At 40.9% G+C, this 25,313-nt stretch overlaps 1 protein-coding gene across 2 annotated transcripts in view; it reads left to right on the forward strand.

The window, feature by feature from the left end:
• RUNX2 (RUNX family transcription factor 2) overlaps nucleotides 1-25,313 on the forward strand; it is a 123,357-nt gene that overhangs the window by 65,726 nt on the left and 32,318 nt on the right. The window contains exon 4 of one of the 2 annotated variants that reach the window (XM_073625240.1): nucleotides 18,379-18,552. The exons of the other annotated variant lie outside the window; for it this stretch is intronic. Coding sequence (XP_073481341.1) covers nucleotides 18,379-18,552 — 174 coding nt within the window. The remainder of the gene's footprint in view (nucleotides 1-18,378; nucleotides 18,553-25,313) is intronic. 2 annotated transcript variants of the gene reach the window in all.

Raw genomic sequence — 25,313 nt, forward strand, 5'->3', positions numbered from 1 at the left:
CTGTGCTTTTTTGGTTCAATATACTTCCATGGAGAAGCTGCAGAAAAGCATGTAATGCGTTTTTGCAGGAATTTGTTTTTTAATCTGCCCAACAACAAATTGGCCAAAAAAAATGCAAAAACGCAAATCGCAGCAAAATCATGTGCGCAAACATCAAAACGCACAGCAAAAAGCACTGCAGAAACAGATCAAAAGCAAACTTCCTAGGTGTGTACCGAGCCTTATGCTGGCCACACGGATCAATTTTCAGACGAGAATATTCAGACGAAAAATCTTTGTACATTCCCTGAATGAAAGAATGTCGTTTGAAATTTTCACTTGTTTTTAACATTCTGTTTTTAAAATGAATGTAATTTCTGAACGAAAACCACATACACTGTCTGAAAATTCTTTTGACCAAGAAGTTTTCTATTATTTCCAAACTTTCCTGTCACTGTGGTTGAAAATGAACGTCGATTTGACCCCACTAACAATTAGAAAATCAAACGAACGTTTTTAAAATGAAATTTATTTTGAAGGAAGACATTGTTTGTTTTTTTAATAAAAAAAAAAAAAAAAAATGATCTCTGAGTCTGATGATATTTACCAGATGCACCCTTTAATAGTATATACAGAATATCTCTCCTCTAATAGTTTATACAGTATATCTCCTCTAATAGCATATACAGTATATCTCTTCTGTCTGTTATTCTCAGTGGATTAGATATTTTGCTCCCTAACCATATAGTTGGTTACTTATATTTACCACTGCATAGAGATATTTAAGAATAAATTGCCTTTTTTTTTAAACTTTACATATTAACTAAATTATGCACCACACTTTTTTTTAAGGTTATTAACCGATTAATCGAATAATCGAAACAATAATCGGCCAACTAATCGATTATGAAAATAATCGTTAGTTGCACCCCTATACTATAGCAAGAGTCCTTATACTGTAAGGGATGGAATGCATGCTGGGAATGTCGCCCTGGTTCAGGGTAAGGTTCTAATAATTGTCAATCTACAACTATATGCATACATGCATATACACAGATAAGAAGATTTAAAGCTGCTCCAAGCAGATATAAAATACACACATTGTCACAGCTCTGTTATCATTTTTACACCATTACATTTTTTTAATTTAAATTTTTTTTATTTTAATACAATCAATATAAGTACCTGCATTTGACCTGGTATTAGCCTCTTGCAGTCCCTGTACAGTCTGTACAGCAGACCTTGGAGGAGGGGTGAAAGAAGCAGCACAATGAGCCAGTAATATGTGCTGATATACAGGGAGCATGCTGATAGGAGTTGAGTATGGAGTAAAAGAAATGAACTCATTAGTGTGCGGATTTCCCATTTACTGTCCAGTAATAGGGGTAGGACGAACAACACCTGTAAGTGAAGGTGAAACTACACCAGATCCCCTCCTCTGCTCTACAGGGCTCTGCTGTGGGGGCAGGGCTGTGTAAACTTCATGACTGGATGAACAGAAATTGGCAGGTAATTTGCATTTAATCTACACTATATTGCAAAAGTATTGGGACGCCTGCCTTTTGTACACACATGAACTTTAATGGCATCCTAGTCTTAGTCAGTAGAGTTCAATATTGAGTTGGTCCACCCTTTGCAGCTATAACAGCTTCAACTCTTCTGGGAAGGCTGTTCACAAGGTTTAGGAGTGTGTCTATGGGAATGTTTGACCATTCCTCCAGAAAAACATTTGTGAGGTTAGGCACTGATGTGGACGAGAAGGCCTGGCCTGGCAGTGTCTTTTCTAATTCATCCCAAAGGTGTTCTATTGGGTTGAGGTCAGGACTCAATCAAGTTTCTCCACTCCAAACTCGCTCACCCATGTCTTTATGGACCTTGTTTTGTGCACTGGTTCAAATAATTTGGTGGAAGGGGGATTATGGTGTGAGGTTGTTTTTCAGGGGTTGGACATGGCCTCTTAGTTCCAGTGAAGGGAGCTTTAAAAGTGTCAGCATACCAAGACATTTTGGACATTTTCATGCTCCCAACTTTGTGGGAACAATTTGGGGATGGCCCCTTCCTGTTCCAACATGACTGCACACCAGTGCACAAAGCAAGGTCCATAAAGACTTGGATGATCGAGTTTGGGGTGGAGGAACTTGACTGGCCTGCACAGAGTCCTGACCTCAACCCAATAGAACACCTTTCGAGTGGAGACTGTGAGCTAGGCCTTCTTGTCCATCATCAGTGCCTGACCTCAAAAATGTGCTTCTGGAAGAAAGGTCAAACATTCCCATAGACACACTAAACCTTGTGGACAGACTTCCCAGAAGAGTTGAAGTTGTTATAGCTGCAAAGGGTGGGCCAACTCAATAATGAACACTATGGACTAAGACTGGGATACCATTAAATCTCATGTGCGTGTAAAGGCAGGTGTCCCAATACTTTTGACAATATAGTGTATGTGTTTAGCTGTTTGTCTGGAATTTTATGTTTAAGATATATACTGTAGAAAGATAGATAGATAGATAGATAGATAGATAGATAGATAGATAGATAGATAGATAGATAGATAGATAGATAGATAGATCTGTAAACAGATAATACTATGCAATACCTTTCTGGCTGTACTGATTAATGTTGTCTTGTGAAATGGGGGTGTCTACACTGACATGATACCTCCTGAATGGTTCTGATACATGGCCTGAGTTAGTAGATTGGCATGGCATGGTTACGTTGAATCCTCACGTATGTCTCTCTGGTTTGCGGTAGGACGTGGCAGCCATCGGTAGTGAATTTGTTAAATTGGCTTCTTGTAGACTTGGGAAGTCGGACGTGTCCTGGAGCACACTATGTCAATTACAGCAAGTCGGTTGGCTTCTGAGGACCAAAAACCTCAAAACCACTGCAGAGAATTCACTCATGATGCACCAATGACACTGATGATACACCAGCCAAAAATGAAGGGAAAAAGAGGGCTCGCCATCTAGGAAGCTGCCTGGGGTTAAGGGAGCCAGTAACTTACGATAGAACAGCATTCGTCTTTGCTACGTAGTCCAATGATTTACATGTGCGGACTGAATATACATTTTTGACACACGGCTAAATTAAAAAAAAAAAAATGAATCGGACAGTACAGGACACAGCATCTTTAGTCTTTAACCATGGCATGGATCCGGTGCCCTGTACGGTACTACAATATTTTTTTTTTACCAGTAACTAAAAAAATCCAATTTTTTAGGTACATATTTGGGATTTATTCTTTACTAGAATACCTTCAATCGCTTCCTTGATAACTCATATGTCATTTTCTTTGCATTCAAGGGTAATTTAAAATCACCCCATTATTACTGTCCTGATGTATTTTTCTGTTTCTGTTTATATACTAAGGCAAAGGAATTGCCAAGGCCAGCCATGTTTCCAAGACCTAGCATGAGGCTGCAACATGGCAGCTTTACTTGGTTTTCACATAACTGGCTCTACATAACTAGGTTCTATAGGTCCACAGCCTTTACTATATAGGATATTTGATTACATCCTTAGAGGGTCAGCTTCACCCAAAATGTATCTTTTAGTTATAGGTGGTGCTTAGTAGGTCTGAGTCAGCCCCTAGCTTCTTATACAGTATGCCTTGGATACTTCAGCATTGATAGCTCCGTGCCATAGTTACTATATTCATGTTCACCTGGGAGAGAGAGAGTGGGAACCCACCACAATGGCCACAGTAGATATGCAGACCCAGGAACAAGAGCACAGAGCTAAAATTGTCTCCAAGAGACGCAAGAAGCTGGCAGGTCCTTTAACTCTACAGCATATAGAAAAAAATAATTTTGAGTGAGCTGTCTCTTTAGGAGTTTGTAATGCTGAAGGCAACCCCAGTGCCGAGAACACAATGTCACACAATGTCACAATGTCACTCATGGCTCCCATTCACTGTTTGCGATTAGTTGGTGGGACAGGTTCCCAATCATGTGCCAAAGCTAATCACAATGATTCAATGATGGGGAGACCATCCCACATACTCTTAATTGCAAACAATGCTTGGTCAATCCTCTCCACTCCATCCTAAGTCAACCTTATCCACTGCGTCCTTGGTCAATCCTATCCACTTCATCCTTGGTCAAACCTCTCCATTCCATCCTTGGTTAAACCTCTCTACCCCTACTTTGGTCAATCCTCTCCACTCCATCCTTGGTCAATGTTATCCACTCCATCCTTGGTCAGTCCTATCCAATTCATTCTTGGTCAATCCTCTCCACTCCATCCTTGGTCAATGTTATCCACTCCATCCTTGGTCAGTCCTATCCAATTCATTCTTGGTCAATCCTCTCCACTCCATCTTTGGTCAATCCTCTCTACTCCATCCTTGGTCAATCCTCTCTACTCCATCCTTGGTCAATCTTATCTACTCCATCCTTGGTCAGTCCTATCCACTCCATCCTTGGCCAGTCTTATCCACTCCATCCTTGGCCAGTCATATCCACTCCTTCCTATCAAATCCAAATTCAAAATAAAAAATGCACAGAAAACGTTCATCAACACATGTCAAAATGCATGTCAACGCACAAAAGAAACTCACACACACAGCAACAGAACTGTCTAATGCTACAAAAAGACGCACCTCTAAACACACATAGATCCAAATGCTCCCTAAATATGAGCTTAATTATTTTGCAGCAGAGGTGGCCTTAGAAAGCTTGTTTTGTGCATTGACTCAGATGGAAGGCCCCTAGTTATTTTCTTATCCTTCAGAGTAACTTGTCTCTCTCCACCCCTCTGGTGCAGCCAGGAAAGGCTGTTAAACTATCGCTAGCAGGCCTCCTGGCTCCCCTTCCCTGCATTGCTCAGCATGTTTCAGGTGACGGCGTATTTAACGTGACAGGTGCTAATCTTACTGAGCATTCATCTTCATCCCGGGCCGAACATTAATTACACGCTTATAAGAATAGTTTTGTGTTTCCCCAAGGTGTCAACGAGCACATATGGACCACACAGGTTAAGCCGTGCTGAAAGCAATCAGCCTAGATTGTCTGCACAGTTATTTTCCTTGGACTGAAAATCTGCAGTACTTTTACTTTCCTGAAATCTCATTTGCACGGCAGGAACGAGGAGTTGGGCTTTCATGGGTCTAAAAACAATGGGGAGGTGTAGGAACACAGCCAGTGTACACATGTTCCACCGACGGTTGTTAACAAAACCAGGTGACTGAACCCAGCGGCAATTGATAACGCCTGTGTTTTGGCTTGGTGGTCTAATTTGGGTTATAAGAATAATTGTCAGTCGCTGTAGAACTACAAGAACCAGCATGCTGTGGCCATCAGTGGTCAGTGGCGCAGAACAGTACTCCCAGCTGTACTCTTTAGTTGTAAATACCATCTTTCTTGCACCAACCTTGCTTTCATATAGAGCTGATAGATATATATAAATTAAATTATATTTAGCCATGAAAACAGAAACATAGAAGCGTGACGGCAGAAAAAAAACTTTTTTAGTATGTTTAAAGCAGACATCAAGTTAAAAGTAAAACAGTAAAAAAGATGAGTGTATTAAAACATAAAATAAAAGGAAACTACAATATACAGCATCAACCTAAAACTGACTCTGCAGTACCTCTTTTCCGCCATAAGATGTCCTTAGTCATTGTGGCTGAATGACAGCAAGCATTACTCAAGCTATTTCCTCTAGGCCAAGGCTGTCATGGACCTGCCCCAGCCTCTGACTGGACAGTGAAAAGAAAAGCAGCACAGTGTTGAGCTCATCCCTTTGCTTTCCCCTCCTATCAGCATGCTCCTTGCCAGTACATGATCTGCTCATTGTGCTACTCCCTTTCCCTCTCCATCTTAACTTGCTGTTTCTGCAGAATTATTTTTAATCACATCCTGTGTACCATCAGGAGGGTCTTTTGAGTAAGTGTCTGTCTTTCCCATGCGTTGCTGTAGAATGCAGCCAGCCAAGGGTAAGGTTGGAACTTTCTGCAAACTAGGCTTGCCATAAAAAGTAGCCCAAATCCCAGTGTCAAGTTGCCCAGACTTTCTGTCCAGGAGTTAGACTACTGTACATAATAAGATGAAAAAGCCAAGTGTCCTCTAGTGAACATGGTGAGCTATTACGGATGGTCCCTGCAGATAGGTTCACATGGAAAGGCTGATCATTCACAAGTAGATTTCCTTGTGCTTACATTAAATAACATTATATGTCCAAGTATGCTAAAATACAAATCAGACATCAGAGATTTTTCTCCAAGTACAGTGGTAACAACAAAATGACATCCACTATAAACTGTCATCATTACTGCTTGGCAGTGCTGGGGTCCCGGGTCCCATTGCATGGAAAATAATCCTAAAACTCTTATCTCACTGGAGGAAGAGCTGACAAACACCATGCTGTCATGACTGTAATACTCCTTCACAGTAAATAGGATATTTTACATTGAGGAAAAGCTCCAGGATTGGTTCTCATGCATAACCCCCGAGGCCTTGCTTTACCATTGGCCCCTGAATACCTCTGAGATGTAGGGGATGGCAGTACTATACAGTACATTGAACACTGTAATGTATAATGAGGAAGACAATGGGGTGACATGTATTGCATTATATACCTTCTCTTTACAGTATACTATACCCTGTATGACAATAGGGTGCTGGGGCACACCTGCACTATATTATATACTGTGACTACACTTTATAATAAGGAAGACAGTGGTGTGCAGGGGATGCATGTACTGTACTTTACACGTTTGTTGTACTGTAAACTGAAGAAGACAATGGAATGCATGTGCAAGGAATGCCTGTACTGAACTACGTAATGTTGTTGCACTCTATAATGGATGTAAGGGATGCCTGTATTGTACTACATACTGTTACTTATTGTAAAATGAGAATAGAGGAGAATTACTATTACTGTACTGTATAATAAAGAAGACAATGGGCTGTAGGGGATTCCTGTACTGTTCTATATACTGTTACTGTACTAAATAATACAGAACACAATGGGTTGCAGGGAGTGCCTTACTGCACTATAAACTGTTACTGTACTAAAAATTACAGATGGTAATGGGGTGCAGTGGGTGCTTGTACAGTACTATATACTGTTAATGTACTATATCAGTGGTCTACGAACTGCGGCCCTTTCCTTGCTTTTATCTGGCCCTCGGGGTACTATATCATCCACTGATAACAAATATGAAGTAATTGGGCATAATCCCCCCCACTGACCTCAATGAAGGGGCACAATCCCTCCCAACCAACAGCAATAATGGGGCAAAATTCCTTCTAATGACACCAACAATAGGGCACAATTCCTCCCAATGAAACCAACAATAGGGCACAATTCCTCCCAATGACTCAGACGATAGGGCACACCAAAAATGGGGATTGTTTTTTTCCCACTGACATCGGGACCTTTTCTACTCCCAACGGCCATAGTCCAGCCCCCCAAAAGTCTATCAGTGGTCTACGAACTGCGGCCCTTTGCTTGCTTTTATCTGGCCCTCGGGATACTATATCATCCACTGATAACAAATATGAAGCAATGGGGCATAATCCCCCCCCCCCCACTGACCCCAATGAAGGGGCACAATCCCTCTCAACAACAGCAATAATGGGGCAAAATTCCTTCCAATGACACCAACAATAGGGCACAATTCCTCCCAATGACACCAACAATAGGGCACAATTCATCCCAATGACACCAACAATAGGGCACAATTCCTCCCAATGACACCAACAATAGGGCACAATTGCTCCCAATGACACCAACAATAGGGCACAATTCCTCCAATTGGCACCAACAATAGGCCACAATTGCTCCCAATGACACCAACAATAGGGCACAATTCCTTCCAATGAAACCAACAATAGGGCACAATTCCTCCCAATGAAACCAACAATAGGGCACAATTCCTCCCAATGACTCAGATGATAGGGCACACCAAAAATGGGGATTGTTTTATTCCCACTGATATCGGGACCTTTTCTACTCCCAACGGCCATAGTCCAGCCCCCCAAAAGTCTGAAGGACAATAAACTGGCTCTTTGTTTAGAAAATTTGGAGACCCTTGTACTATATAATACAGAAGACAATGGGGTGCAGGAAAGCCTGTACTGTACTATATACTGCTACACTATTGTATACTAAAGAACCCAATGGGGTGCAGTTGATGCCTGTACTGTACTATATGCTGCTACAGTATTGTATACTAAAGAACAAAATGAGGTGCAGGGGATGTCTGTACTGTACCATACTGTATACTGCTATTGTACTATATAATACAGAAGACAATGGGGTGCAGGGATGCCTGTATGGTACTGTATACTGCTACAGTATTGTATACTAAAGAACCCAATGGGATGCAGGGGATGCCCGTACTGTACTATACTGTATACTGCTATTGTACTATATAATATAGAAGACAATGGGGTGCAGGGATGCCTGTACTGTGCTATATACTGCTACAGTATTGTATTCTAAAGAACACAATGAGGTGCAGGGGATGCCTGTACTGTACTATATACTTTTATTGTACTATATAATACAGAAGATAAGGGGGTGCAAGGGATACCTGTACTGTGCTATAAACTGTACTGTATACTGAAGGAGACAGTAGGGTGCAGGGAATGTCTTTACTGTACTGTATTACATTCAGTCCTTAATGACTGCCAGCATAGGAGACATTGGCCACCCTGTAGGTAGAGGCTTCCACTTTGTCCAGTGGACCCACACAGCTTTAGTTTAAGCCAGAGCAAGCAATTCAAACATCATTGCAGATAGTTCAAGCAATACACACATTTCTGTAAACAAGAATCCTATACATTTTCTCTTACATATAATCCTGGCTTCACTTTCTACCAGGGAGGATGTCATTGTGAAGTGTGCTTGTCACGTTTGTGTGGGTGATCTTCAGGCTTCTTGCATTATCTCAAAGCATACTTTATGGATATGAAGATGGTTGGGGACGGGAACTATGTTTGGTTCTGTGTACTCAGAGGAATTTGTCAGTTCTATATAAATTATAAAATATATATCCCAGATTCGGTTGGGAAAGGAAGAATTGACAAACATGGCCTCACCTATTCTCCAAGGAGCTGGTGCCCAAGTGCACCATATAGCCACATGGGCAAAGGCAACAGGTACCCCACCATTGTATTCTCCAGAATGTGTACATGTCTTTAGAACATACTAGCCTCCGTTCCAGCCTCCTATGTTAGTTTACTTTTATTGCATTAAAAAATGTTGCTCAAACCCTGAAGAAGTGGGGGATCTTCCCCCGAAAAGTGTTGGGTGTATTTGTTGTTCCTAACAAAAAAAAAAAAGATTTTAAACAAATTTCAAGTGAAATGGAAGTTTTTCCTAGGTGCTCCTAACCACACACTTTGAAGGTTTTTATCAGTGATTGGATCATTGTGATCAGAAAGCCACCAGCCTAAGTCCAGAAAGGAGTCCTTACTTCTACTTTACAGCTCTGTCAAGGTTTGCTGCATTTGGATTTACCTCTACCCACATTAGTCCAGTCAGTGCTACCATAAACCTACCATAATGACCTGCAAGGCATGCTGAGCGTTGTAGTTCATTGGGAAGTGTTGCCTACAATGACTGCCTGAGACAGCTGTAGTTTTTGTTTGGCCTGTGAGTCTTCTGTGTTTTTATTGCTCAGATCAAGACCTTGCTTGATCTTTGCTTTACACATTTCCTGTTTGCAAACCACAAGAGACCCTGCTGTCTCATGTTGGCATATTCATCCTCCCTGTTGTAATCCTTGCACCGGCGTGTGAAGGGACCCTATCACTCACTCAGGGGTGTTTATTGCCAAAGACATTTATCAGACTTCCTCCCAAAGCGCTGTGAGAAACACACATGTAACCATCATCTGGCATCAGCTAGGCAGGGGAGACCGCAACTTTTTTATCAGTTGCTCCGAGCAGCACAGAAATGATCGGAATGGATGCCACAGGAAGAGATATGCGTCTGTGCCTAGAAAGACCCCACATTTTGAATAAAAAACAAAAAACAAAATTAAAAGTCCCAGCATGGCCTTCTACCTCCCAACTTTCTCAGAGGCAAAATGAAATACAATAACCAGTGAAATTCCAATTAAAAAATAAATCCAAAAGATTTCCGTTTCTCTGCATAGAGTATTGAAATGTACACAGTCCTACCACACAGCACAGCCAGGTGGTTGAAACCACCTACAGTACAGCTGGGAAATAGTGTTGTCTTCTGTCCACTCCAGACTTCTGATTGGACAATGAAGGAGCAGTAGCCAAATGATGAAGTCAACCTTCACTCTCCACCTGACAGTATGTTCCATGTCAGCCCATTTACATATAGCTAATACGACTGGCACCCAACCCTCGGGATTACAAAACGATGAAATCAAGTCAAATTCAAGTACTTACTGTACACATTGCAAACAAAATACTTAAAAAAAAATATGTACTAATGAATACAGAAATGCATTCATTTTTGGCTGTAATGTCTGCCTAGAGTAAAAAAAAAAAAAAAAAAGAATAACATATATATATATATATATATATATACTCTATTACCAAAAGTATCGGGACACCTGCCTTTATTAACTGTAGGGTTCAATATTGAGTTGGCCCACCCTTTGCAGCTATAACAGCTTCAACTCTTCTGGGAAGACTGTCCACAAGGTTTATGAGAGTGTCAATGGAAATTTTTGACCATTCTTCCAGAAAAGTATTTGTGAGGTCAGGCACTGATGTTAGGGAGAAGGCCTGGCTCGCAGTCTCTGCTCTAATTCATCCCAAAGGTGTTCTATCGGGTTAGGTGAGGACTCTGTGCAGGCCAGTCAAGTTCCTCCACTCAACTCGCTCAGCCATGTCTTTATGGACCTTGCTTTGTGCACTGGTGTGCAGTCATGTTGGAACAGAAAGGGGCCATCCCCAAACTGTTCCCACAAAGTTGGGAGCAACAAATTGTCCAAAATGTCTTGGTATGCTAACACCTTAAGAGTTCCCTTCACTGGAACTAAGGCGGCAAGCCCAACTCCTAAAAAACAACCCCACACCATAATCCCCCCTCCGCCAAGTGATTTGGACCAGTGCACAAAGCAAGGTCCTTATAGACATGGATGAGCAAGTTTGGGGTAGAGGAACTTGACTGGTCTGCACAGAGTCTTGACCTCAACTCGAACTACACCTTTGGGATGAATTAGAGTGGACACTGTGAGTCAGGCCTTCTCGTCCAACATCAGTGCCTGACCCCACAAATGCGCTTCTAGAAGAATGGTGAAACATTCCCATAGACACACTCCTAAACCTTGTGGACGGCCTTCCCAGAAGAGTTGAAACTGTTATAGCTGCAAAGGGTGGGCCAACACAATATTAAACCCTACAGACTAAGACTGGGATGCCATTAAAGTTCATGTGTGTGTAAAGGCAGGCGTACCAATACTACGACAATATAGTGTATATACAGTAGGAATGAATACAGAGATGCATTATTTATGGCTGTAATTTCTGCCTAGAGTTTAAAATTAAATAAATACATAATGTATGTTTAGTGAGCTCATGCTTTGTATACTTTTGCAGTGGTTTGAGGAAAAGATATCAGCTACACAAGGAGTACGTTGTTTTCAGTCTGCTGACTCATAGGGGGAAGATTTACAAAAACGGGAGCACGCAGAATCTGATGCAGCTGTACGTAGCAGCCAATCAGCTTCTAACTTCAGCTTTTTCAATTAAGCTTTGACAATAAAACCTAGAAGCCGATTGGTTACGTGTGCACCACATTCTTGGTGCACCCATGTTAGTTATGCTCCCCTATAGGCTTATATTGTGAGAAAGAACAGTAAAGTGCAACCACTGAGCAGCATTACAAAGCAGGAACAGAGCCTATATGTAATGAACGAATGTCCTTAAATGCTGTAATTACAAATGATACAGAAAAACAAGATTTTCCTAAAAAGTTTATTTCTGCTATTTCTGTCCATTCAGATTTACACAGTTTTGCTGCACAGCATTGTCCTGTCTGGCAAGGCAGGAGAACTGATTTTCTCTGCTGTGTAGTTCAGTAATTTTTACAGGTCTTGTCCCTCCCCCAGCCTGTGACTGGGCAGTAAAAAGAGAACTGATAAACCCATCTCTCTGCTCTCTTCTCCTACCTGCATGCTCCTAGTTAGCCCCTTAGCACTCCAGCACAGCTGACTGAATGAGAGCTGCTACAAACAGATTTGCAGTCATGTGGCTGAGCTTCCAGTCTTTTACCAGGATATATATATAAAAAAAAACAAAAAAACAGAGAGCACCAGCCTAGTGCATTATCTTTAAACACTGCTGATTAAAAAGGAAAGTAGGTCATTATACTCACAAACTATTAAAAAGGAAACGCTCATTATAACTACCTAAATGGAAAAACCGCCAGAATCGCTACACATACTTCTTGGATGTTGGTGAAGATGTCACACGGGTCTGCAGAAGTTGATATGTTTCAAGGGGGGGTCCCTCTTCATCAAAGCTATATTGATTGAGCATGTCCTTCTTACTGGTTTGGGAGTTCAATGACCTACTTTCCCTTGTAATAAACAGCGCGCAGCTTGAGGACTTTGTTTAAAGGTAAGTCTGCCATAATGTGCTAGTATGCAATGCATACTAGCACATTATGACTTAATTTTTTTTTTTGGATGCGGTTTACTTTACTACTGCTTTAATGAGTGGAATTGGATCCTTGTAATTTGAAATAAGGAGGATTTACCTAATATTTGAGCACCACTCCTGTGCACAGGAGGTTGAACTTTGTTTTTTTACCAGGATGTACAGTATATGAGGCTAAATATTTTTTTTAGAAAGTTGGTAATAGGGAGATAAACAGCGCATTTCAGTCCACTACACGCTTACTTGTGCATCTCATGATGCCTATTGAACAGTGTGACTATTAGCTGACACTGTTAAAGTAATGAATACACTGCTGATATGTCACAACCTTTTTTTTTATGAGTGCCAGGCAGTGGCTTCAACCTTTTTATTTTTTTTTTTTTTATCAGTGCCAGGCAGTGGCTTCAACCTTTTTTTTTTTTTATCAGTGCCAGGCAGTGGCTTCAACCTTTTTTTTTTTTTTTTTTATGAGTGCCAGGCAGTGGCTTCAACCTTTTTTTTTTTTTTTTTAATGAGTGCCAGGCAGTGGCTTCAACCTTTTTTTTTTTTTTTTTAATGAGTGCCAGGCAGTGGCTTCAACCTTTTTTTATGAGTGCCAGGCAGTGACTTCAACCTTTTTTTTTTTATGAGTGCCAGGCAGTGACTTTGGCTTGGCTGTGATGATGTCATCAGTCTGCTGCAGGCAGGATAAAACATTTCCTTGTCATGAGGTGAGAGGCTGCAGCAGGGGCTAATATGTGTCAGACAATTGTAAACACAGCCGGGACCTGCACCCGACTGTCTTACCTCTGAGCTGTCATCTCAGTCCAGGAAGAAGATGCTAAACCTGAATGATACCAAAACAAAAATGGGTCCATCCTTTCTGGGGGAAAAAAAGAGATAAAGGCATTGTCGGAGGATGTTCTTTGTTAGGGGAAATGTTATGCTTATACATTAATTAGCTTAGGTAGATTTACTATGTAAAAATACATCTGATGCTACATGTCCTTTAAAGCTGAATTGTGTAGGACAGTCGTCTCCAAACTGCAGGCTGGGGGCCAGATGTGGCCCTTTACTTGCCTTCCAGCCCATGGGGCACGATTCCTCCCACTGACACCAACAATGGAGCACTATTCCTCCCACTGACATGAACAATGGGGCACAATTCCTCCCACTGACACCAACAATGGGGCACAATTCCTCCCACTGACACCAACAATGGGGCACAATTCCTCCCACTGACACCAACAATGGGGCACAATTCCTCCAACTGACGCCAGTGATGGAGCACTATTGCTCCCACTGACACCAACAATGGAGCACTATTCCTCCCACTGACACCAACAATGGAGCACTATTCCTCCAACTGACACCAACAATGGGGCACAATTCCTCCCACTGATGCCAGTGATGGGGCACTATTCCTCCCAAAGACATCAACTATGGCACTATTCCTCCCACTGACAACGATGAGACATTATTCCTCCAACTGATACCAATGAAGGGGCACTATTCCTCCTACTGACACCAGGGATGGGGCACTATTCCTCCCACTGATACCAACGTTGGGAAATTATTCCTCCAACTGATATCAACAATGAGACAATATTCCTCCCATTGATTATAGTGATGGGCACTATTCCTTTCACTAACACCAACGAAGGCACACTATTCCTCTCACTAACATCAATGATGGGGCATGAGTCCTCCCACTGACATCAACGCTGGTTCACTATTCCTCCCACTGATACCATCAATGGGGCAATATACCTCTTACTAACACCAATGATGGTACACTATTCTTTCCACTGACGCCAACTAAGGGACACTATTTCTCTCACTGACACCAACGGTGGGACACTATGGCACTATTCCTCCCCCTAATACCACAGATGCGGTAATATTTACTCCCACAAAAGCCAGAATATTTTCTACTCCCATTGGCCACAGTCTGGTCCTCCTGGAGTCTAAAGAACAGCAAATTGGTCTTTTTTTTTTTTTTTTTAGAAAGTTTGGAGACCCCTTGCCTAGGGTATGATGAATTAACTCATGTACTTATCTTACTCCATGCTTCCTTGGCACCTGGCGCTCTCTTCCACTATTCAGCCCTCTGGAGTGTAGGTGGGCCTTCAGTGTCCGCATGTACAGTGTAGGACTTTTTTCTGAAGGGGTGCCCTCCATTACTTTCATTCTTATCCTTGATTCACTACAACTCAACGGGTAGACAGGTAGCTATTCCACTCGATGGCTGTCAACTAGGCATGCTCTGTACTGGACAGGGCACTAGCAACATGAAGACTCATAACTAGGCTTGGATTTCCCTCATTGCAGCCTGTAGGCCTACAACCATATGTCACCCAAAACTTTCCTCCAGGGGCTTTTACATCCTTTTAACAGAGCACATATTCTTGTATTACAGGTCCAAATTTTGGGTAGCCCATAGTCAACGATATGCTTGATCGAGTACTGACTGAGCATCTTGAACAGGAGATAAATCTGCCTCTGTGCAAAGGAGTTCTGCTTCTACATTTGCAAGGGGAGATGGGGTCATATTGGGGTGTTGCTGGTTATAAGTTTACCTATTCTTGAATAATGATTCAAATAAAGGTTTAAAACCTGAGACAGAAGGCTGCTTTGCAAAAGATGAGTCATTACTGAATTCCGGTGTTACTTAGTGAACACGATAAAAATAAGCCAGTAGACTCACTAAGCTCTGACAGAAGTATATGTCATTATTCACTGTAAGCTAAGAACATTTTAGTATTGCATAATGAAATATGTTCACGAGTTATACATGATAGCATAAAATGTCTTGCTCTGAGTTGCTGGCAAAGTGTTAGATGACTGTTAGGATTGCTTAAAGTATGTCTAAAACAAAACTTTTTTTGGTTTCACACTTGCCAGGGCTTCATTGTAAAGATTAAATCACTCTCTATGATCAAGCCTACGAAAGGGTGAAATGCATTACAGTGGTGCAGTTCTAGTTCTAGGCAAGGCTGTAGGGTGCTTTGTCCAGTTCTAAAAAGTTGAAAGGAAGACCCGAAGTCTTTGGAGTGCGGTTGTTTGATTTCCATGAGTTTTTTTGCACAGGCTCCCATTTGGCCTGTACCTTGTATTGTAGAGGTTGGGGATACATTATAAGCCTGAAACTGTGACCCTTTCCCTGTCCTTTAAGCTGACTAAGCTTGTCACAGTCAGTTTATTTTGTCTAATAAATAATTACTTCTCAGAAGAAAATACCATATTCTCAGTAATAATTTAAGAGAGTGGTCTCCAAACTGCGACCCTTAGTATAGTCTAGTATAGTCCTATCTGGCCCTTGGGGCGCTATTTTTCCCACCGATTTGAGGCAATATTCCACCCACTGACACCAACAATGGGGCAATCATTTCTGCTCTGATACCAACAGTGGGGCATAATTTCTCCCACTGACACAAAAGATGGGGCACTATTCCTTCCACTTACACCAACAATAGTACATAGTACATAGTTGGTAAGGTTGAATAAAGACATCAGTCCATCCAGTTCAACCTGAGTGAGTGTCTACAATTGTCCCTATCCCTGTACGTTGTCTCATTAAGATGCTCATCTATTATATCATTATTTATTTAAGGTATCCATATAGCGCTGCCAATTTACACAGCGCTCCACACATATATCAGGAATAGGGAACTATTCCTTCTGCTGACACAACAATGGGGCGCTAAAATGTTCCATAATATCAAAGATGGCACATTGTTTACTCCTACTTGCCAGGGCATTTTCTACTCCCACTGGCCGTGGTCTGGCCATCCTAAAATCTGAAGCACAGTAAACTAGTCCTTTGTTTAGAAAGTTTGGAGACCCCTGATATAAGACATCTCAGTGGCTTCACAGCAGGGAAGATCCTATTGTCTTGTCCTCCAGGAGGACCTGAGGAGTAGGAGTGTGGGAACTTTTGACCTGAGCCAGCTTTAAAATCTTTAAAGTGTATGTGAACCAAAAAGCCCAAAAAACTAATTTTCTGTATATTTGATGTCATATGTTGTATACAATTTTATAAGCAAATATATTTTTGTAAATTTATTGAAAAGCTATATTCCGGGGGTCCTAACAATAGCAACTCTTTCAGTTTCAGGCTGACAACGCTACGCCGCTGCCATGCAAGCAGCAGCATTGTCAGCTTGTGCTCCCAGAATAAGCCAATGGGCTGATTGTCAGGTTTATCAGATAGGCAGCCCAACAGCCAATTAAAGGAGCTGAAATGGAAGGCTGACAATGTTGCTGCTAATTGAGAAGCAGTGGCTTAGCATTGCTAGCTTGCAATAGGAAGTGCTGTTACTGGCACACTCTCCAGGTAAGAAAACTGTATAAAGCAGCCATTCTCGAACCCTAGCAATCCAGAGGTTGCTAGGGGTTCTTTAAACTCTGGATGATTGATCTCCCATTGAAAGGTGCCTACATAATTTAAGGACAAAGCCACTTGACAGAGCCAGCTGCATACACCCATTTCTTTTTTTAGTTGTCTGTAAGGACAGTATTCCCACTGGCCACCACTATATGGGGGGGGGGGGATTATTTTTACTGGCCACCAATGTAAGGGGCATTTTTCCCACTGACCTCCAATTCATTTGTTTTACCAGGAATTCCCCCGAGACCTGAAAATTATTTCAATGGTTCCTCAGGGGTAAAAGGTTAGGAAAGGCTGTTATAGAGTGAAGCATGATGGTAAACATACGGAAGAACAGACTTAGGATTTGCATACACTTTAAGAATAAAATACACATGCAATATTTCCCCTGGCTCAAAAACACCCTCATTTCTTTTTTAGATGTATTAAGGCTATAAAGCAGTAATAGCTTGCAAGAAAGGTGACTTCGGGTACTTTTCCCTGCTTGGTATGGCACTCCTTGCACTTGGTGAAGGCCTACTGCAGGTATCTGGATTATTTTACCTAATTCTGGCCTATAGAGGAGGTTCCTTGTGTTCTTTCTGCAACCTCTGAAATAGAAATTTAATTCAAGTTACATATATTTGCCAAAAGTGCCCAATCCATCTCTACTACTTATCTGCCAGACATCACATCACCAGTAGATTGGCTGAAGAAAAGTGTCAGTAGGAGCAAATCTGTACTAAAACATAGGTATGTAGGAGTGATGTAGTAAAATGTTTGTTATCTGCCTGATTCCCAGGTGAGAAGCAGAATTGAAGAGCTAGCTCTTATGGAAGAAAATTTGAAAATTTCATAGCTTGTATCAAATTGATTGATGAATAAGATATTTCAAATGTGACAGATCCTTCATGAAGTGGTTGCCTATGTAGCTCTTGCAGTTTCTTAAAAAGTTTGTCCATTGTCTCTGGTCACTAAAATTGATCATTTTAAGTACTGCCTCCAGCGTTGTCCAAGGGAGTGCCCCAGTACAGTTTATAACACCAATGCCCGCCCATGCTTATATATCAGTTCTAGGAGTTCTGTTCAGATGGCTCTGTCAGTGTCTCATCTACAAGGAGTGGGTTGTGCTGACATGTATTGTCCTTTTACTAGATTGACATTGAGCCATTTTTTACCCATGTGACATTTTATAGGTTTATTATTATTATACAGGATTTATATAGCGCCAACGGTTTGCGCAGCGCTTTACAACATAAGGGCAGACAGTACAGTTACAATACCATTCAATACAGGAGGAATCAAAGGGCCCTGTTAATTAGAGCTTACAGGTTTAGAGATTGTTCTGTATAATTGATTGACCAGAACCCTTCTCTTAGGCGGGTGTTGTGTACTTTGTATGGAAGGCTTCTCACTGACAATAATAATAACTCTCATTTTATGATTTGCTATTTCTAGGGCACAGACAGAAGCTTGATGACTCTAAACCTAGTTTGTTCTCTGAGCGCCTCAGTGATTTAGGGCGCATCCCTCATCCCAGTATGAGAGTGGGTGTCCCTACCCAGAGTCCTCGGCCCTCCCTGAACTCTGCACCAAGTCCTTATAATCCACAAGGACAGAGTCAGATTGCAGGTAAGGGGCAGACTTACATTGTTTTATTTTTGTATAGTCTCTTCCAGTTAGACTACAGATTAGATGTCTTATGTATTGTTTTGAAGCATAACTCCTGGTGGATCTAACCTTTCATCCAGTTATGTATTCATTTTAAAAAGACTATATGCATTTGTTAAATACTACCAGTATAATTACCTAAAATCAGTGTTCTCATTAACTTCCCATAATCCCCTTTGTGCCAGAAATCAAAGGGGACTGTAAGCCCCTACCTTCAATGCTTTATACAACTTTCAGGTGGGGGGCAGTGAAGTGACGACTATCCTATATATCCTATATCCTATATATATATATATATATTATATATATATATATATATATATATATATATATATATATACATATATATATATATTAGAAAACTATATTTAGCCATTTTTTTTATTTGAAGTTGATTAAGATAGTAAGATGGTAAAATGGTAAGATAGATTGGCTCATACACCAAAGCTCCCACCTTTCTGACACAGCAAGTTATGAACAAATTGTTGGATTTTGAAGCACCTTTCATCATATTTAGATTGCTCCTCCTAATGGGTCATCCTTCTCAAACCTAAAAGTTGAGTTGGGAATATTACTGGTGGCCTGACTTATCAATTGTCCTCTTATGTCTATCAGAAGCCCCTGTGATGAGAGCTCTGATGGCTACCCCCAATGGACGCAATCACAATACAATTTTTTTTTCATCCTCCCTTGAGTATAGTCAACACCTTTGCTAAAGCACCACTGAGATATAGTCGTTGTAGGACAAACCAAACTGTAGCTAGCCATAAACATTAGATGTCAGTCTAATATAACACTACAGTCAGAATGCTAAAAGACATTCATGGCAAAGATCCTTGAGCATGCACTGCTCAAATGCATAGTATATGTGCATGGAGAAAGGCGAAGGAGATCAGTCTTCAAAGAGTTTCTTGGTGACGTGGCAGAGTGTCATAGATTTACGTTTCCGTATCATCCCACATGTGGTCATGTTTATGAGTACATTTACACAAAATTATATATTGAGTTCTCCTGTTGATGGGTCTATGAAAATGTGAAAACTGCAAAAGCTTTCCCTCCTTAGATGAATGTATTTCTTCAAAATTTTGATTTTGAAACTAGGTCAAGGCCTTGTCTAGTTTTCAACTGTGACTTTCAGAGAGCTTGCTGTGTTTGAAAGTTTATCAGCCAATCATTATTATTATTATTTATGAGTACATTTACACAAAATTATATATTGAGTTCTCCTGTTGATGGGTCTATGAAAATGTGAAAACTGCAAAAGCTTTCCCTACTTAGATGAATGTATCTCTTCAAAATTTTGATTTTGAAACTAGGTCAAGGCCTTGTCAACTGTGACTTTCAGAGAGCTTGCTGTGTTTCAAAGCTTATCAGCCAATCATTATTAGATATAATAAGAGAACATCCTGGTATTTCTTTTTTTTTTTTTTATTCCGTAAAGTAGCACCAGCTTAACTTAAGGTAGATATAAAGCCCAAACTGGATGACATTTAATTTACCAAGTACTATAATAACAGTGGACATGCCTGTACAATGGGTGTTGTAGTCTCAATGAGACAGTGTAGGAGCACAGTTGGGAGGCAGTTGTTACTCCGTAAGAGAAACTGCTAGGGCAAGAATGGCAAAACCACTGGGTATGAAAACTGCTAATTTACAAATATTAAAAACAATTTAACAATTTTTAAAATTAGATAATAAGCTTTTGTAAGACTTTAGGGAATGGGTTTAAATGTACTTTGCAGTTAATGTTACCAGGTAAAGGAGCACATTGAGGCATTAAAATGGTCTTTACCACCAACTGGCCTGTCCAATTTAAGCGCCTCTCTTTCTAGACTCCAGAAACTGTCAAGTGGGTCAAGCCAAAGATTGTTCAAGTTCCTGTGTCCTCCCTCTATATTAAATTCACAGATTTACTGCACTCCAAATGGTAAAAATGATAATTGGTTGTATGTAGTGAAATTGGTGGCTTTACATTTCAAAATCAATATCCTTCTATTTAATTTAGCTTGATTTCTTCTCAAAGTGTTGTATTATTCTTAGATAAATGATTATTAATTAGACATGGATGAGCTAGCTGTGTCAGTTCTGTTTTGTGTTCACAGTCATATTATAGAGTGTTGGCAGGGAGTCAGGAAATAGTCTAACGAAGAGACTTCCCTGTTCACTTAGAACAGCTTGGGAACAAGCAATTATTTGTTTTAAGGGTGTGGTAGTATATCCAGGGAACCTTTATTACATTATTAATAAACAATTAGGCAAAATATTCCACCCACTGCCATTATTCCTGATGCTTTACTGCACTGACAATTCACTAGGGTAGATTCCAGCCTGTGGTCACATAGAATGAGTTCTGGGCTATGTTTGTGCAGGTAGAATAGAAGGTTTTCTACAAGCTTGTTCAGAGATTATAATTAGAATGTTAGAGGATGAATTCGAAAATGCCTCTAGTATATTAGAATTCCATGTCAGAAGTTGGGTCTACCATGGGCAAGCTTCTGTGTTCATGGTTGGATATTTGGAAAGCTCCCAGGTCACTGGTTGGGTCTGTCATTGTGAAACTTCCATATAAGTGATTAGGTCAGCCATGAGCAAATTTCCATGTTAATGGTTGGGTCTGCCATAAGCAAAATTCCATGTCAGTGTTTGGGTCTACCATGGGCAAACTTCCATGTTAGTGGTTGATGCTAACATATGCAAACTTATTTGTCAGTGGTCAGGTCTACCATGAAAAATCTTTCATGTTAATGGTTGGGCCTGCCATGAGCAAGCTTCTATGTCAGTGACTTGGTCTACATGCGCATGTTTCAATGCCAGGAGTTGGGTTAACTATGGATAGTCTCTCATGTCAGTGATTGGGTGTACCATGGACAAGCTCTCGTGTCACTGTTTGGGTTTACAAGCTGCAAACTTTCAATGCAATGATTGGGTCAACCATGGACAAGTTCTCCAAGTTCTCATGTCAGTGGCTGTGTCTACCATGGGCAAACGCTAATGTCAGTGGTTGGATCTACCATGGGCAAGCTTCTATGTTGAATGTAAGGTCCACCATGGAAAAACTTAATGTCAGTGGTTTTTTGAATCATGGAAAAGCTTCTATGTCAATGGTAGGGTCTACCAAAGACAAACCTCCATGGGAAACCTCCTTGTGTGAGTAGTTGTTTGTATCTTGGAAAGCCTCCGTGTCAGTGGTTGTATCTACCATGGGCACTTTTTATGGTACTTTGTTGGAAACCTCCTAAAAATTGTTATGCACAGTTGCAAGGGTGTCTCTGTTTGATATTTGCTGTTTACCTACCATTTTATTTATCGGTGTATAACGAGCACCCCAATTTTAGGAGGGAAATTTAAGGAAAAAAACGTACATTTTAAATAAAGAACTTTGAAGCAAAATTAGGGTCACAGCTCATCAATGTACCCTGCTCAGTGCCCATCTGCTGCCTCTAAATTGCCCATCAATGTACTCTGCACTGTGCATATCTGCAGTCATTAAATTGACCAATAATGCAGCCTGTTCAGTGCCCATCTGTAGTCTTACCTTTCCCATCATTGGAGCCTCGCCAGTGTTGGATTATCCCTGCTGTCTCCGAGGGAAGAGGAGGAGCGAGCGCCGCAGAATTACACAGAGCCGCGATCTCCTGTGTACCCGACGCTCCATCACTTACAGCCACGCCTCCTTTGCCCTGCTCATATGATAGGCAGAACAGGGTCCCAATGCGGGGCCAGGAGGCGTGGCTGTGAGTGACGGAGAACCGGGTACACAGGAGATCGCGGCTCTGTATAATTCAGCGGCGCTCACTCCTCTTCCCTCAGAGACAGCAGGGGTTGGTGCATAACACGCACCCACGATTTCCCCCTGATTTTAAGGGGAAAAAGATGTGTGTTATACGCAGATATATATGGTACTTACATTGCCATTGCAATAATCTCCAGATGCAGCCATTACTATGCACTTACAGCCGTGTTGTGGTTACGATCATTTGTATGAGATCTTACGTCATCTCTGGCAAATAAGGAGTTAACGTGCACTGTGTTGTTTTGTATCTTAGCATTTTTCTGTCGTTTGCCTCGCTCAACTTGTCATCAGCAAGATAAAAGGAGCTCAGATTGTTAGCATGTGCAGCACACAGGCGCAAGGCCTGTTCTTCAAAGTTACCAGTCAACTTATTTGGAACGAGATAACTGGCAATATTTGAAGCTTGGTGTATGGCAGTTTTGTAGCACAGACAGGAAGGAGCTGCTTCATGCTCACCGAGGACCCGGGTGCCTTGTTCTGTACAGGAAATATAGCAGAGTGCCTGCACCCTCTGAATTTTTTTTTTATGTCAACGGAATAACTACAGTAAACAACACATGAATATAATTCATTGTGATTAATCATAAAATACATTTATAATTAACACTTTATGAGAATTAGTCATCCACTCCTAAGTTTAGTACATCAGAAAAAATTGGGCCCCTTGCACTGATCCATTGTATTTATATGTATGTTTTTTTTGTAGTAGGTCATCATTCTATAATGTATTCCATAAAATGAATGCTTAATGTTAACTTTTTTTTTTAATTTTTGGATACAGTAGAGAAGGGTTGGGACCACTGCCATGTTTTTATTGCAGTCTGTGTCCCCTGTGGGGAAATTCTCCCTCTCTAATTGTCCTTTACAACTCTATGAAAAAATACAAAGTTTTTGGCTTTAGATGTACTTTAAGTTCCTAATTGACATTCAGAGATTCAGAGCATTTCAGACTTCCCTACATGCACTACTGTGCTGAGGTTTCTGTGAGTTGTACAGTGCATGGCTTTACAGTCAGGTTAGGCTGATTTTAGTAGCAGTACACTTGTTCAAGGTCAATGACTCATTAAAAAGTTATAGAATAGTACTGTTGAATCTTCAAAAAAACAATCAGTAATGGCAGTTTCAGCATTTCGGCATCCATCCCTTTAACTTTTCGTATGTACTTCTACTGTGCCACAATCATGATCTGTAGCAGCCTTGTTCAACTGTCTGCTATCATTTGCGTGCAACTAAAGCAGCAACTGACTGTCAGAGCTTCACATCGAAAGTCATTGTGTTGCAGTTTTAGGAGACATTTTTTTTTTAAAGAGAGGGTAAGAGTTAGAATTTCTTTTTGAGGTTGCCTATGTCCCTATTGGGTAGAGTTTACCTTACTTCCTGTCTTACTAACACCCTGTTACACCATAGCATGCAAAGGAGTCGCTGGGACAGGAAGTGTGGCAACACTCACAAATGGGTTCACAGCTGTAAAAAGACAAAAGTTCTAACTTATCTTCAACTTGCTAAGAAGAAAGTGTTTTTGTTCTTGTTTTTCTAGAAGTTGGACTTAAAGTGCTATTAAACCCACAACAGTGAAATCAGTCTGTATATGCAGTAAAGCATGCTTGTTATACTCAATGTGGAGCCTAAGGGGTCAGTCCTCTGCATTGTGTAAAAAGGCTGTTTGATCTTGTCTTTCCTGATCCTCCCCTTTTTCCACAGTCCCCAATCCATCTCCTGATAGAACAGAGCCTTGGGGACAAGCTACACATGCTCAGTTTGGTGTGTATTGCTACAGAGTTTTTTTTCTTGGGAGAGTGCATGTGATCAGCACAGGGCCAACCATCACTGTCCAAATAGAGGGTCAGAAGTCCTGCATCCCTATAGGACAGTCAGAGGAGAATAAAAACTCCTCCTACAGGCTTTAACCAGACACTGATAGATGACACAAGACTGCTAAATACTGAAAAAGGTATTAAGCAGTTTATATTTACCAAGATAATTGCATTTCTATGTGTACTGTGAGAGACCAGATATAGTGAATGCAGGGTCCTGGGTTTAGTAACACTTTAAGTCATAGTCCATCACCTCAGAATCATCCTTGTGATTTGGACTTTTTTCAAACCGTCTGTGAGGATTTGGGTTCTTGTGTTATTCAGCTTTCAAAAGGGATTTTTTATTACACTGTCTGGTTTTCAGATAAATCACATAAAACAAAAACAAAAAAACACAGATAGAACCACAAATTAATATTGGTACTGCTGCCTTAAATAGGTTTGTCAGAAAAGCTCCATCATCCAACTTCAACATTAACCAGAAAAGCTGTGAGCAAAGAAAAGCTGTGAGCAAAGAAACGCTCCATCCAACAGGAAAAGTACCTTTAATCCCTTTTAACAAGTGTCCAAGAAAAGTCATAGGTTGGATTTGATCCGGTGCAGCCTCCAACTTCCCTGTCTACCATGACTGTCCAGTAGTTTGTTGGGTACAGGTCAATGACTAAAGCAGACCTCATTAGGCTGACCTATAAAAAGCATGGACCGGCTCACTAATCTCTTGCACATGCTGGCTGTGTATCGGGCTGTTTAGTTTGGATTTCCTTTGGACAGAAATTTTAGGAAATAAGAATGAAATAAAGCAAACAATATGACTTATGGAAATGACACAGATGTCCTCCCTGCCAAATCTGCAGCCGGACCTCACCCTGCCAGATGGGGAAAAAAACAGGGCGAGAGGAAATTTCCGCTCATCACCCTAAACTCCACACCGCACAGTGATTATTTTTACATCGGACCTGTATTCAATGCCTTCACACTAAATGAATATTTATCCACTATGCTTTCAATAAGTGAAGGAAACAGATATATTTTCATTGAGCAGATAGCTGGAATGATTTTTGCAGTGATTAATTTAAAATAACGTTTAATGCAATTTTCATATTATTACAAGCTGG

The sequence above is a fragment of the Aquarana catesbeiana genome, linkage group LG04 (genome assembly GCF_042186555.1).
Source record: "Aquarana catesbeiana isolate 2022-GZ linkage group LG04, ASM4218655v1, whole genome shotgun sequence".
In the NCBI taxonomy this organism is placed as follows: Eukaryota; Metazoa; Chordata; class Amphibia; order Anura; family Ranidae; genus Aquarana; species Aquarana catesbeiana.